The sequence below is a fragment of the Lepidochelys kempii genome, chromosome 1 (assembly GCF_965140265.1).
Source record: "Lepidochelys kempii isolate rLepKem1 chromosome 1, rLepKem1.hap2, whole genome shotgun sequence".
Classification (NCBI taxonomy): domain Eukaryota; kingdom Metazoa; phylum Chordata; order Testudines; family Cheloniidae; genus Lepidochelys; species Lepidochelys kempii.
In genome coordinates, this window is record NC_133256.1 from 124,032,532 (window position 1) to 124,047,463 (window position 14,932).

Consider the following 14,932-nt stretch of genomic DNA (forward strand, 5'->3'; position numbering starts at 1 on the left):
AGCTGGACAGCACAGAACTGCCACTCAGTTATAAAAATATTGAAAAATAACCTACATGATAGCAGAAAATATCCTCCTTTCTCCTCTTACTCCCTAAAGCTGTCTCCCTTTGCTAGCACTTTGTCTGGCAATGCCCTCAGAAAATTCTATAACTAGGAACTCTTTGCTCCAAAATCTGCGCAGCTTTGATGTGTAACCTTCTGCCAGGTGGATCCAGCAGCAACTAGGGGCGGGTTCAATATCTAGGGGTTCCTTTTCAACAATACAACATAGAACCGGCTCGAGCCTCCACCCAGTGACCTGGGACAATTACACACCACCCCTGGGTGCCTTTGAGAGGCAATACTTCCCCACACGCAAGCACAGAGTCTGAGTGTAGAAAACAAACTTTTAATGAAAGGAGAGAAGTCACCCAATATTAATTAGGGAAAATGCCACAAGCAGGATTCATAAACATAAATCTGTGAGCAAAACATCCACCCCAGAGTGCGTGGGGCAGTATCTTCTGTCTCAGGTTCTTAAGTTCTACAACCAAAAGTTCCCTTTCCATGCCCCTCTCTGCTCCCTCACCACACCTCACTCACAGTGGTTGTCCTTGGTCAGTGTGGACCCAGAGTTCAGAGATGCATCTGTGTGAGGTCACCTCCCACCGGGAGTGGGGGCTGAAGGGCATCTTGCTTGCTCCACCGTCTGAACAGTTGCTCTGGTTTCCCCGCCCTGCTGGCCAACCACTGCTCTGCTGACTGCCCCGCCAGCCGCTCTCTGTTATGCTGGCTACTCCACCAGACACCACTTCGTGGGCCGGCTGTCACTCCACCAGCCACCCCACCAGCTGCCATTCGGCTCCACCATCGCTGCTCTGCCGGCCACCTTCTTGCAAGCTGCAGTTCTTAGATGTTTTGCACACAGTTCTACTCCACTGGCCGCCTTGCCAGCTGCTGCGCTAGACACAGTCACCTTCTGCTGCCACCTACCTCTCTGTTGTGTTCTCTGCAGGTCAGTCTCTTGAGGTTCGCCTCAGTGATTGTCATCTCTTAATGGGGCTGCTGAAGCAAGCTGGGCAGAAATGCTGTCCCACAGGGAGTGATTTAAACTCTAGTGATCACTTAACAAAACAAAAGACTCCTAATGGAGCCTTACTTAGCTCTATCCTTGAACATAGGCGAAGGGCAGATTACACTTGCCTGGGGCTTTGAAATACAGTCCACAACTTCTGGCAAGGACACCTATCCCCACCCCCTCCTACTTTCACACTGGTCCAGCATTTGAGCCTCTGACTTAGTAAGTTCATTTCAGTTGAGGGTGACCCCTCAGTCAGGACAGGCTTAGCACAGGTCTGCTGCCCTTTACTTATACAGTAAAGAGAATAACATTGATAACAACATTTCACTACCCCTGAATTAAGTACTAAAGTGATTTGTAACCCAAAACCAGCCAAAGTTGATCACTTGAAGCTACATAACTCCTGTCCACTGGATACCTAGGCGGAGTGGATGTGTTCATTTAAATACAGTCTGGTCCTGAAATCTTTTCCCGTCCCCAGCTAGCTGTCAGTGGAGAGGTCATTCAGACCCTGCTTACATAAGTCTCTGCTGCAGCCTGTCTCAGTTTTCTCTTTTGATGAGGTAACACTGAGGTCACTTTAACAGCCCCATCAAAAAGAAGCCGAACTCTCTAATTAATGTCAGCATATCTCCATTTAATAAAGCAATCTGAAAGGAACAGTTGAAACAAGTTAAAGGCTCTACCCTCTGAGCCCTGACAAAACGTAAGAGCCCCCACACAAAAGTTTCCGGATTCCAGCAACAAATTCTTCTGTAAGGCCTCGGGCTTCTCCCCTGCCTGGAGAACCCTGCACTCCTTCTCCTGCTTGCTCAGGGTCTCTCCCTGCCTGGAGAGCTTTGAAGTCCAATCTTTCTGTTTGTTCAGAGTCTCTCTGACCTCATGGCTTCCTGCTGCTCTTTTATAGATAGGCTTGGTAGAACTCCATTTTCTCTCTCTCTCATGTGTGGCCAATAAACTAACTAGTTGGGACTAGCCAGCTCCAGGTCTTTGGCTCCTAAAAGGGCAGGCCGCCCAGTTACAATGTCCAAAAGCATCTCTACATTAGCATTAAAGGATCTTACATCTTTATACAAGGCTATTATTTCTCTGCTGATGTCTGCTTATCAACAATATGATACAATGTTTTCAGATTATAAATGTCTCAAAGTTCTATACAGCCTTTAGGAGCTGTTACCTCCAGGAATGTTATAAAAAACAGTCATCAACCACAATTTAGCTTGCCCATAAATCAATCAGGTATTTAACAACTATCCATTGGTCTTGTAAGAACAGCTGATCTTGCTCTTCTGGCCACAATCTCATATGATAACAGTGCTATGAAATGAAAACCCAAACACTAACACTGATTTGACCTTCCACTCTAATCCCAAATCCTAGCATAATTTGCATCCAAAAACCACCTCATGTTATTTCACCTGAACTGGCTTTAACCCTCTATTATGTAGCTATAATAGTGTTGTGGTTAAGAGTAGTTGTAAAAGACAAACTACAAACTGTCTCTGGTGTCTGTTCTTGTGACCCAAATACACATTTTAGGAATCTCATGATGTCACTAGTAGAACCTTTTTGAGATCTGTCAAATTGCTGGGCTCAGACTGGTTCTTGGCTCAGACCTATTTGGATTCAGCTAGAGTATCTCCACAAGATAATTCAGCACAGAAAAGATAACCCACTGATACAGCAATGAGGATTATCATCCTTCAGGATACATATGCTAATACATGTAGGCTGTTTTCCAGATGCTTAAGAAACTTCAATAGTTAATCCCCTTGTGTTGGTTCTTTTCCAGAGGGACCAATATGATCTCAGAGTGCATGTTCACTTCACTCGTGTTGAAACATAGCTCTGTTGAGTAAAATTGTATTACACACAAATGCATTCACTCAGTGGTGTAGCAAACGTGATCAGATTCTGCATTCTGTTACATTTGTGCAAACCACACGTCATGTGCAGGTTGGGACAGATTACTGGAACAAAGTGGGAAACAGAGACTACATTGTTAGACTCTCAGTCCACTCCTTGCCCCAGCCAACTCACTCTCTGAATCCCAATATGGTCTGTGGTCTGCTCCTGGGGCAGTGTAACTATGCAACATGGGCTTGTGGCACAGTCACACTCTAGCCCCAAGATAATAAATATTATCTTATTTCAGGGGTTAGGCTCATTTGTGGATGAGACAGGCTGGGTCTGGGCAAGTCTCTCTAGGCATCTTGACACTAATAGTCATTTTTCTGTGTCCCACTCTCATCTCTATACAGAACCATGATTTCATATAAAGGATCTGCCAAGTACTCTTTATTCCATATACCAATCTCCCTCTTCTGTCAGCACTATCAACATTCACCCCTGCCATTTGTTGTCACCAGCAGGTCAGTAGACACATGTGTTTCCTTGGACCTACCTGTGACAGGTGTGCTCAGATCACTGATAAACAGCATGTCGGGAATTTGGGGAACCAGGCCATACTCCTGCTGTGTTAATAATATACAACATTAGTAACTGCTTGTTTGGATCTTCCATTCACATAATGAATAAACAAGGTTGCTGAAGTAAAAAGAGGCTCTGTGCCTCTGAAAAAAACCTCTTACAGATGCCAGGGGAACGCTTAACATAGACACGACCACCATGGCTTGGTCCTTACAGTTTGGCAAGCCACAGTGAACTGCTGTACAGAAATATCAGTTTAATTTGCACTGTTTTATTGAGGAAAGCAATAAGGCAATGCCCTTTTTGGCTGAGAAAAGGTGGCAAACGAGTTTGGCCAATCACAGAAGGAAGTGGAGACCGATATTGTTTCTTAAGGAGAGAAGGCTCATCTTCCCCTGAGTTCTGGCTGGGTTTTTCATCTCCTGAAAGAGATGGTGGTGTGACCTTTTTCGCAGTTACTCTTCAGGAGCACGAAATGGACAAAGCTTTCTGAGAGGCTGCCCAAGACTATGTATCAAAATCCCACAGAAACTAAGGACTGTTGTTGGATCATATTAAAGAAGTTCTGTATTAAAATCACAAATGAGTTTGATTCCCCATAGTTTAAATTCCAGGGTATTACTAATTAAGAGGTCTTTTGGGTTTTGGGACTGTTTCTCTCCCTCTCTGTGTGAAACTTGCAAGCTGCTAAGTGTGTTAGCACATTCTAAGACAGAGTCTGTTCTCAAAGCAATTCTTTGTAACAACAACTACTCACACAGAGAGAGACTCAAAGCAATACTCTGTAACAACAGAAATAGCACCCAGAGACTCCCCGCCCTTTTGTTGTCGTCATCTCGCTTTGTTAAAAATTGTGATTAAAATAGAGATAGAGGATGTATGTGGCTGGGTGCTTGGTGTGGATAATAACTGAATGATCAGGTTTCAGAGTAGCAGCCATGTTAGTTTGTAGTCGTAAAAAGAAAAGGACTTGTGGCACCTTAGAGACTAACAAATTTATTTGAGCATAAGCTTTCATGAGCTACAGCTCACTTCATCGGATGCATTCAGTGGAAAATACAGTGGGGAGATTTATATACATAGAGAACATGAAACAATGGGTGTTACCATACACACTGTAACCAGAGTGATCACTTAAGGTAAGCTATTACCAGCAGGAGAGCCGGGGAGAAAAGAACCTTTTGTAGTGATAATCAAGGTGGCCCATTTCCAGCAGTTGACAAGAACGTCTGAGGAACGGTGGGGGTGGAGGATAAACATGGGGAAATAGTTTTATTTGTGTAATGACCCATCCACTCCCAGTCTCTATTCAAGCCTAAGTTAATTGTATCCAGTTTGCAATCAGTGGATACAATTAACTTAGTTAGAGACTGGGAGTGGATGGGTCATTACACAAAATAAAACTATTTCCCCATGTTTATCCCCACCCACCCACCCACCACCACTACTGTTCCTCAGACCTTCTTGTCAAGTGCTGGAAATGGCCCACCTTGATTATCACTACAAAGAGTTCCCCCCTCCCCAGCTCTCCTGCTGGTAATAGCTCACCTTAAGTGATCACTCTGGTTACAGTGTGTATGGTAACACTCATTGTTTCATGTTCTCTATGTATATAAATCTCCCCACTATATTTTCCACTGAATGCATCCGATGAAGTGAGCTGTAGCTCACGAAAGCTTATGCTCAAATAAATGTGAATGATCAGGGAGGTGCCAGCCTAAGAATCCAATGTCCATCGGCTGAAGAAGGTGTCAAGTGGAAATAACCTGAGGACCCCCGGAGGGCAGACTGGAATCCACCCTACAGCCTCAAGGATGGGAGAACCAAAGAACAAGATAACATCTGGCAGCACGGAGCCGTCAGGAATGTGCCATCTGCTGATTGATTCAGCAACAGCATGATGAAGCAATTCCCATAGACTGGCAAAGGAATAAATTCCTATAAAAATGGACTCTAGAAAGTGAGAACTTTGGGGTCTGATTCTGCAAACCAACTTCCAGGAGCATCAGATGAGCATCTGACAAGGCCCTGCTCCCTCCTTATGTCCAGGCCACCTGGCCAGTGGCTTGGCATGAGCAACTCTAAGGCTGGTAGCTATGATAACAACCTTGCAGAACCTGTGTGTGTGTGTGTGTGTATGAATGAATGTGTGAATAAATATGAAATTGAATGGAATGTTATAGCTATAACTAACTGCTTACTATGATTCTTTCTCTATTGACAATAAATGTGGCATTTTGCCTTTTCCCCTTTAATAAGATCCTGCTGGTTTTTATTTTATCAGTATAAAACTGTCACAAATCTCACCACCTTATGCTGTAAGCACAAGGTGCATTTCTTTGACCTTATAAAAAAATCCCAAATGAAGCGCTCCACTCCACACACTGCTCCTTCTGGGGAGAGGAATGGAAAACAAACATGTGACAGATGTTAGTCATCTTGCTCAATGCACTACTGGAAGGTGTTCAGATACTACAGTGCTGGGCGTAGTATAAGAACCTATCTGGAATGGAATGGAATCCAATAGAAGAACGAGGATCCCGTGGAGTTGTCAAGGACAGGTGTTATTAGTGGATAGGGAGGAGGAAATCCACATATTAACATCTTCTTTCAACAGCATCTCAAAAGGAGAACGGTAGGGGTACACACTCCTATATACCACATACACCCGGCCACCCAGCTAGGAGATGGTCATGATTGTCCTGGAGGCACAATCACTCTCCGAGTTCCTCTGGAGCACAGGGGTTCTGCACTGGCACCAATGCAAATGACTGCCCCAATTTTTTCTCCAGCTCAAACATACACAAACACTGAATTAAAGGTGTGGAAAATTCCATCCCAGCGACTCCATGGGCTAGAGACACAAGAATGCTCCGGAATATTTCTTTGCTATTATTTGCCCAGCTGACTAAATTTCTTCAGCCATACCATCCTGACCCTGTATGTGCAACATACATAGCACTGTACTGGAGGAAAAGGTCAGCATGTACTGTACCTGACACAGAGCAGCATCAGAAGCTAACCAGATTCTGATTCTGTTTGAAGGGTGTGGGATAGGTGTGCGTATAGGATCAATGCATTTATACCTATAAGAGAGAGAGAGATGAAAACACAGGGTTGTTATTGCTATTAAATGTCTGCAGGAGCAGATTGTTCATGCCAGGGTATTTTTGTCTTGTTTGTGAGCATGTGTAAAATAACATGTTAAGTAAACCAGCAGTATATACAGAGAGGAAGCATCAGTCTAAAGGCAACAAGGTCTATTGCTCTGAGGATAGGACAAGGTATCAGGAATGTATAAGTTCTAACCCTGGCTCTGTCTGTGGCTTGCCCTGCTGTGTGGCCTTGGGCAAGTCACTGGAGGCTTGATCCTACCAGCTGTGCCTGCTGAAAGATGCTGAATGCTGTCTGTTATCCAACAAGGATATAAAGGTCACAGAAAAAGGTCAACTTCTTCTAGCACTGATCAAGTGACTGTTAGCAAAGGAAAAACAACATTGTCCCAAAAGCTTGTCTACCTGCATCTCTCTACTTCACTAGAGAACTTCTACCTAGCACTTTCCCAGGTTCCCCTCCTGCCAGGCTTCTTGCTACAGCTTTTAAGGAACAGTACACATATGTTCCCAGTATCCCCAGAGAAGTCAGCAGCTGTTATGGGCTCTCAGCCTCTCATCAGATTAGTCTTCAGAATTATAGCCCCCTAATTCACAATGACCTGATTATTCTAAGTATAATGACCCCCCCTATGAAAAGGAAGATCTGTTTTTGGTAGAACACTGATTCATCAAAGTGTTTGTGTATCCTCAGAAAGACAACTCCCCCTTTCCTTCCCCATCTGCCCCTCCCAAAAAATGTAAATTACCTTCTACAAAGAAATATCAGCAATCCTCCAGTGAAGATCATGGAGGGAAACAAAATTAGTATGAGCAGCTTCCAGGTGTTCATTTTATTATCTTTATATTCTTAAAAAGAAGAGGGAAAGTTAGTTTTAGTAAAGTGAAGAGAATATAGAATCCTGAAAAGGTACAACCATAAATGGTTGCATTATACACTTTAGGGCAGGGGTGGGCAAACCTTTTGGCCCAAGGGACACATCCGGGTATGGAAATTGTATGACAGGCCATGTATGCTCACTAAATTGGGGTTGAGGTGTGGGAGGGGGTGAGGGCTCTGGCTGGGGGTGCGGGCTCTGGGGTGGGGCCAGAAATGAGGAGTTCAGCATGGGGGAGGGGTCTCCGGGCTGGGGCAGCGGGGCGTGGGGTGCGGGGGAGATGAGGGCTCTAGCTGGGGGTGCGGACTCTGGGGTGAAGCTGGGGATGAGTGGTTTGGGGTATAGGAGGGTGCTCTGGGCTGAGACCAAGGGGTCGGAGGGCAGAAGGGGCCTCAGGGCTGGGGCAGGGGTTTGGGACATACAGGGATGAGGGTTCTGGCTGGGGGTGCGGGCTCTGGGGTGGGGCTAGGGATGAGGGGTTTGGGGTGGAGGAGGGTGCTCTGGGCTGGGACTGAGGGGTTCGTAGGGCGGGAGGGGGATCAGAGCTGGGGCAGAGGGTTGGGGCACAGGGGGGTGGCTCAGGAGTGCAGGCTCCAGGTGGCGCTTACCTCAAGCGGCTCCCAGAAGCAGCGGCATGTCCCCCCTCTGGCTCCTATGCAGAGGTGCGGCCAGGTGGCTGTGCTGCACATTGCCCTATCCACAGGCACTGCCCCTGCAACTTCCATTCTCCACAGTTCCCGACCAATGGGAGCTGTGGGGGTGGCGCTTGGGGTGGGGCAGCGTGCAGAGTGGAGTCTTCTGGCTGCCCCTATGTGTTAGAGCCGGAGTGGGGACATGCCGCTGCTTCTAAGAGCCATGCAGAGCAGCCCCCAACCCTGCTCCTCGATGGAGCGACAGAGCGGGGCAAGCCCCAGACCTTTCTCCCTAGCGGGAGCTCAAGGGCCAGATTAAAATGGCTGGCACACAGTTTGCCCATCCCTGCTCTATGGCCTCGTTTCTATGAATTATTGAATCAAATGATATTATGGTCCTTTCTGCAATGCTGTAAGTCCAAAGATAACACTTCTTTGAGATTTTATGAGAGGTAGCGGATAGAGCATTGGAGTGGAATGAGGGAAACCTTGGGTGTATTCCTAGTTCTGCCACTGACTGGCTGGGTGACCTTGGGCAAGTCACTTTGCCACACTGTGCCTCAGTTTTTCCATCTGCAAAATGGGGATAATGATACTGAACTGTTTTGTAAAGCACTTTGAGATCTTTGAGATGAAATGTGCTATACATGAGGTAGCTGTTAATTTATTATTATTATTAATTATTATAGTTTCCAGAAGTATTACTGTTATGCTGCTATTCTATGCACAATAGAATTATGGTAGGGGCATCTGCTTTTGAGGTAAATATTCTACAGGTTCAGGTTTTATAGCACAGTACTTGTTCATACATTATGTAGTTCATTCAGTGTGGTTTATATTGGGTACATTTTAACCTTGTGACTATAAAGTTGTTCCAATTCTTTGCACTCAAAGCTGAAACCATGCAAAACGTGCCTGAATCAAGGTTCCTTGTGCATTCAAAACTGAGTCCCAGACTCAGCAAAAAGTGTCATTACATTTCTGATTAGATTGTAAAATCTTTAGGGCAGAAATTGTTTTCATGTGTGTTTATACAAGACCTATTGCACTAAGCACTGCCACAATACAAATAATAATAACCATCTTTGAGTGGAGCCTAGCTGATTTCATGGATGTGGGCTGAGGAGGCCATATTTGAATGTGGATTTGTTTTAAATTAGGGTTGAGGCTCAAAACTGAACCAAAGCTTAGGTTCGGATTCCTTTGAACAACACACTTCACAGAATGTAACTCAAAATGGCAGAAACCAGATAAGGTTAGCAATCAAGTTTTTCATCATTTTGTGCTACCATCAGGCGAGATGTGTAACTGGTTTTAGATCCAACCCAGATCAATTTCAGAGCATGAAGGGCTTGAATATGGGCTTCCAGTTTGAACTTATCTATATCTATTTCATATGGTTTTACTGTGAAATCAGGAGAAACTAAGGGTATGTCTACACTACGAAATTAGGTCGAATTTATAGAAGTCATTTTTTTAGAAATCAGTTTTATATATTCGAGTGCGTGTGTCCCCACAGAAAATGCTCTAAGTGCATTAAGTGCATTGACTCGGCGGAGTGCTTCCACAGTACTGAGGCTAGAGTCGACTTCCGGAGTGTTGCACTGCGGGTAACTATCCCACAGTTCCCGCAGTCTCCGCTGCCCACTGGAATTCTGGGTTGAGATCCCAATGCCTGATGGGGCTAAAACATTGTCGTTGGTCGTTCTGGGTACATATCGTCAGGCCCCCGTTCCCTCCCTCTCTCCGTGAAAGCAAGGGCAGACAATCGTTTCGCGCCTTTTTTCCTGAGTTACTTGTGCAGACGCCGTACCACGGCAAGCATGGAGCCTGCTCAGCTCACTGTCACCGTATGTCTCCGGGGTGCTGGCAGATGTGGTACTGCATTGCTACACAGTAGCAGCAACCCATTGCCTTGTGGCAGCAGACGATGCAGTAGGACTGGCAGCCGTCATCGTCATGTCTGAGGTGCTCCTGGTCACCTGTGTGAGGTCGATCAGGAGCACCTGGGCAGACATGGGCGCAGGGACTAAATTTGGAGTGACTTGATCAAGTCATTCTCTTTAGTCCTGCAGTCAGTCCTATTGAACCATCTTATGGTGAGCAGGCAGGTGATACGGATTGCTAGCGGTTCTATTGCATCATCTTCTGCTGGGCAGGCAAGAGATGAGGATGGCTAGCAGTCCTATTGTACCATCTTCTGCCGAGCAGCCATGAGATGTAGATGGCATGCAGTCCTTCTTCACCGTCTGCTGCCAGCCAAAGATGTAAAAGATAGATGGAGTGTATCAAAACAAGAAATAGACCAGATTTGTACTCATTTGCAAACCCGCCCCACGTCTAGGGGACTCATTCCTCTAGGTCACACTGCAGTCACTCACAGAGAAGGTGCAGCGAGATAAATCTAACCATGTATCAATCAGAGGCCAGACTAACCTCCTTGTTTCAATAAGAACAATAACTTAGGTGCACCATTTCTTATTGGAACCCTCCGTGAAGTCCTGCCTGAAATACTCCTTGATGTAAAGCCACCCCCTTTGTTGATTTTAGCTCCCTGTAAGCCAACCCTGTAAGCTGTGTCGTCAGTTGCCCCTCCCTGCGTCAGAGCAATGGCAAACAATTGTGCATCTGAGTTGAGAGTGCTGTCCAGAGCAGTCACAATGGAGCACTCTGGGATAGCTCCCGGAGGCCAATACCGTTGAATTGTGTCCACAGTACCCCAAATTCGACTCGGCAAGGACGATTTAAGCGCTAATCCACTTGTCAGGGGTGGAGTAAGGAAATCGATTTTAAGAGCAGACATTTCCCTGCCCTCCGGGGCCCTGGTTCAGGAAGGTCTCAGACAGGCTGAAGTCAGGGACTGCTTCAGGTGAGGCACGTGTTTAAGTACTGTGCTCAATAGAGATCTAGGGATGGGTAAAGGAAGGCTGTGCTCCTGGCAATCTCCCCACCCTAGCACACAAACCTTGCAAACTCCTGAGGGAAGGAAGGGAAAAAGAGGACCAGAAGTACTTGCACCGCTACAGACTAGGGACTGAATGGCTAGGCAGCAGTTCTGCGGAAAAGGACCTAGGGGTGACAGTGGACGAGAAGCTGGATATGAGTCAGCAGTGTGCCCTGGTTGCCAAGAAGGCCAATGGCATTTTGGGATGTATAAGTAGGGGCATAGCGAGCAGATCGAGGGACGTGATCGTTCCCCTCTATTTGACATTGGTGAGGCCTCATCTGGAGTACTGTGTCCAGTTTTGGGCCCCACACTACAAGAAGGATGTGGATAAATTGGAAAGAGTCCAGCGAAGGGCAACAAAAATGATTAGGGGTCTAGAACACATGATTTATGAGGAGAGGCTGAGGGAACTGGGATTGTTTAGCCTGCAGAAGAGAAGAATGAGGGGGGATTTGATAGCTGCTTTCAACTACCTGAAAGGGGGTTCCAAAGAGGATGGCTCTAGACTGTTCTCAATGGTAGCAGATGACAGAACAAGGAGTAATGGTCTCAAGTTGCAGTGGGGGAGGTTTAGGTTGGATATTAGGAAAAACTTTTTCACTAAGAGGGTGGTGAAACACTGGAATGCGTTACCTAGGGAGGTGGTAGAATCTCCTTCCTTAGAGGTTTTTAAGGTCAGGCTTGACAAAGCCCTGGCTGGGATGATTTAACTGGGAATTGGTCCTGCTTCGAGCAGGGGGTTGGACTAGATGACCTTCTGGGGTCCCTTCCAACCCTGATATTCTATGATTCTATGATTCTATGCAGGGTGGAGTGCAGGAAGGGGGATCTGGTGAACTGGCTTTTGAGGGGGAGGAAGCAGTGGAACATATTCCCCAAATATCCAAGGATACTGTCACTGGATATGGTTAATTCTAAGATCCTGTGCTCATCCCAGGGGTGTAGCATGAGTTTACGGTAAACCATGTCTGCTTTTAACATAGTCACCTTTGCAATTTCTTTTAGATTTGTTCATATCTGAAGAGCAGGAAACCAACGACTACTCATATTAGGGAACTCTGCTATTCAATTTTTGTTTCTTTTTTCTTAGTGGCTATGGGTGGAGGGTGAATAAACCCATTTTCTCTTCTCAAAGGATCAAGTCTTGTTTACATATTTTACATCCCCTGAGCCATCCCTGATTCATGTCCAAGCTGAAGACGATGCCTGGGTTACAGGGCTGAGTGACTGGCAGGATGGTGATGTTGTCCATAGTGATCAAGGAAGGAGGCAGCAGGAAGGGTTTGGGAGGAAAGATTAGCCATGGTAAGCTTTAGCTGATGGCTAGATGTTCACGAGAAGATGTCAGAAAGACAGGCAAAGATTTTCATTTGGACAGGAGTCAGGTCTGGGGCACACAGGTAGATCTGTGAGTCACCAGCACAGGGATGGTAGTTGAATTTGTGTTTGTGGATGAGATTGGGCAGAGCTAAGGTGGAAAGATGGAGAAGAAAAGGGGACCAAGGACAGAGCCCTGTAGAAGCCCCACAGAAAGCTGGAGGGCAGATGAGGAGGATCCTCTGAAGGACACACTGAAGAAATAATTAGATATGTGTAAGATTTTGTGCGCAGGCACACACATACACACAAATATATATATATTTCCATATATATGCATATAGGGCTAAGTGCTCTGTTGCTCTGTGGCCCCTTTACACCAGTCTAACACCATCAAGATACCAGAAAGGCAGCAGATTCTCTCATCAGGAATACCCCAGCATAGGGGTTTCCCTGGGTGGCAAGGAGGTGGCATAACCCTGGCATAGTGGGTGTAGGCAAGTGTCCGTGTGCTCCAGTTCTGCTTGGCTGTTGCAATGTCCCCTGGGGGCCATGGGCAAGGAAGTATAAATTGGACAGCTCCGGAATGTGGAGAGATGAAAAGGTGGCACAAACCTAATTTCCTACTTCTTCCAATTTCTAGCTCTGCCAGAATGAAAAATTGTCCCCATGATCTATTAACAGGGCTGAATATATTAGGCCAACTCTTTTGAGGGCAACATAGCTGCTTTGCATTTGTGCCATTGATGGATTTTGTTCATCGGGCTAGTGCTTCTGTTCTCAGAAAGATCACTCCAGTTCAGAAGGAAGTTCTCCAGTAATGCGCAGCCAATAAAGAGGCCACTAAGATAGCTCCATGCTTTAGGGTAAGGGATTTGACTGGAGGAAAGGAGTCAGGTCTGGGATGGTCCTATACTGTGCTAACCCCCAGTCGAAGTTTTCCCTCTTGGAACAAGTAGCAGCCAGCCAAGAGAACAGCCCTGCACACAGTGGCCCCAGGATCAGGGGAGTGTGATCTTTGGGGGCAAGGACTGTCTTTCTGTCCTGTGTTTGTACAGTGCCTAGCACAAAGTGGTCCTGGTCCATGACTAGGGCTCCTAGGCATTTCACTCCATCTTTGCACCCCTTCTCTCAACCTGCACTGCATGTAGTCTGGCTGACCCCCAAGACGTGGTCCCGTATTCCTATTTGTTCTGGCATTGCCTTTTGGCAGCTAAAGTTCTTCCCTTTTATATATTATGAGTCATAGAAGTCTGGTAACTTACCATCATTAATAAAAACTGGTTCACTCCATTCACTCCAAATCTTGTTACTTATACATGTTATTTTCTTTGCTCTGACTTGAACAACATATTGTTTTGCTGGATCATGAACTGGATGCACATATTCCTCTTCAGACACATCTACAGGCTAGCACAGGTTTTGTTTTAGTGATTTAGCAATACAACTTAGAAACATATAATACTAGAGATCTCAAATGTCATTGTCTCTCTTTCAAACCTAATATAGATATATTTTTAGTGACAGTGATTATGGTAAATCACAGTCTGATTGCTAGCTGGGGTATATGAAAAGTCAGATTCCAAAACAAAAGGGCAAAGCCTGGGAGCTGATAAGATGAGAAGCTACAGAACAGGAGAATTTTAATACACAAAAAGCAATGACTCCTTGTTGATTTTCAATTAGAGTGAGCCTGGAAACCATATTAAGGCCAAGCTCTTTTGTTTTTTTTAGTGTTTGTTTTGGCTTGATTTTGTCACAGAATTGTATTTGTTTCCCTAAAGAAATAGCCTACATTTTCAAAAATAACTAGCAATTCTGGGTGCCACAATTTTGGGGTAACTAACCTTAAAATGGACTTCAGAGTGGGTGTTCAGCATTTGTGAAAGTCAGGGCTCATTAAGGTCTCTCAAGTTGGACACTGAAAAATTGAGGCACCTAAAATAATTAGTCATTTATGAAAATTCAGGCCGACTATCATACATGTGCAATAATACATGGTTTACAAGAGGCAGAAAAAAAGGAGGGGAGGGGACTGTTACTGACAAGGAGAATCAGTAGTGGAAGAAAGATACAAAGGAATAAACTAAGAGGCAGAGAGCTGTGCAGGGAAGTTGTGATAACCTAAGCAATGAGGTCTGGGATCATTATAATTTTGCAAGGCAAAATGACTCCAGTGGTGTTAACTCCAAACATTAATATGCTACTTTTTATAAAAGCAACTAAAACATCTCCGGGGAGGAGGGGGAGAGGAGAAGGGGAGGGTTCAAAGGCACGGCAGTTAGGTGACCAAGAATATCTTATTGCCCTTATATAAATCCATGGTACACCCACATCTTGAATACTGTGTACAGATGTGGCCTCCTCATCTCAAAAAAGATATACTGGCGTTAGAAAAGTTTCAGAAAAGGGCAACTAAAATGATTAGGGGTTTGGAACAGGTCCCATATGAGGAGAGATTAAAGAGGCTAGGACTCTTCAGCTTGGAAAAAAGGAGACTAAGGGGGGCTATGATAGAGGTCTATAAAATCATGAGTGGTGTGGAGAAAGTGA

General features: G+C 45.4%; 1 protein-coding gene across 1 annotated transcript in view; it reads right to left on the reverse strand.

The window, feature by feature from the left end:
- Window positions 1–1,592: 1,592 nt before the first annotated feature.
- LOC140905105 (interleukin-5 receptor subunit alpha-like) overlaps window positions 1,593–14,932 on the reverse strand; it is a 29,229-nt gene continuing 15,889 nt past the window's right edge. The window contains exons 9-13 of the mRNA XM_073327766.1: window positions 13,645–13,789; window positions 7,355–7,454; window positions 6,488–6,578; window positions 3,467–3,536; window positions 1,593–2,910 (exon numbers count right to left, since the gene is read on the reverse strand). Coding sequence (XP_073183867.1) covers window positions 2,819–2,910; window positions 3,467–3,536; window positions 6,488–6,578; window positions 7,355–7,454; window positions 13,645–13,789 — 498 coding nt within the window. The 3' untranslated portion in view covers window positions 1,593–2,818. The remainder of the gene's footprint in view (window positions 2,911–3,466; window positions 3,537–6,487; window positions 6,579–7,354; window positions 7,455–13,644; window positions 13,790–14,932) is intronic.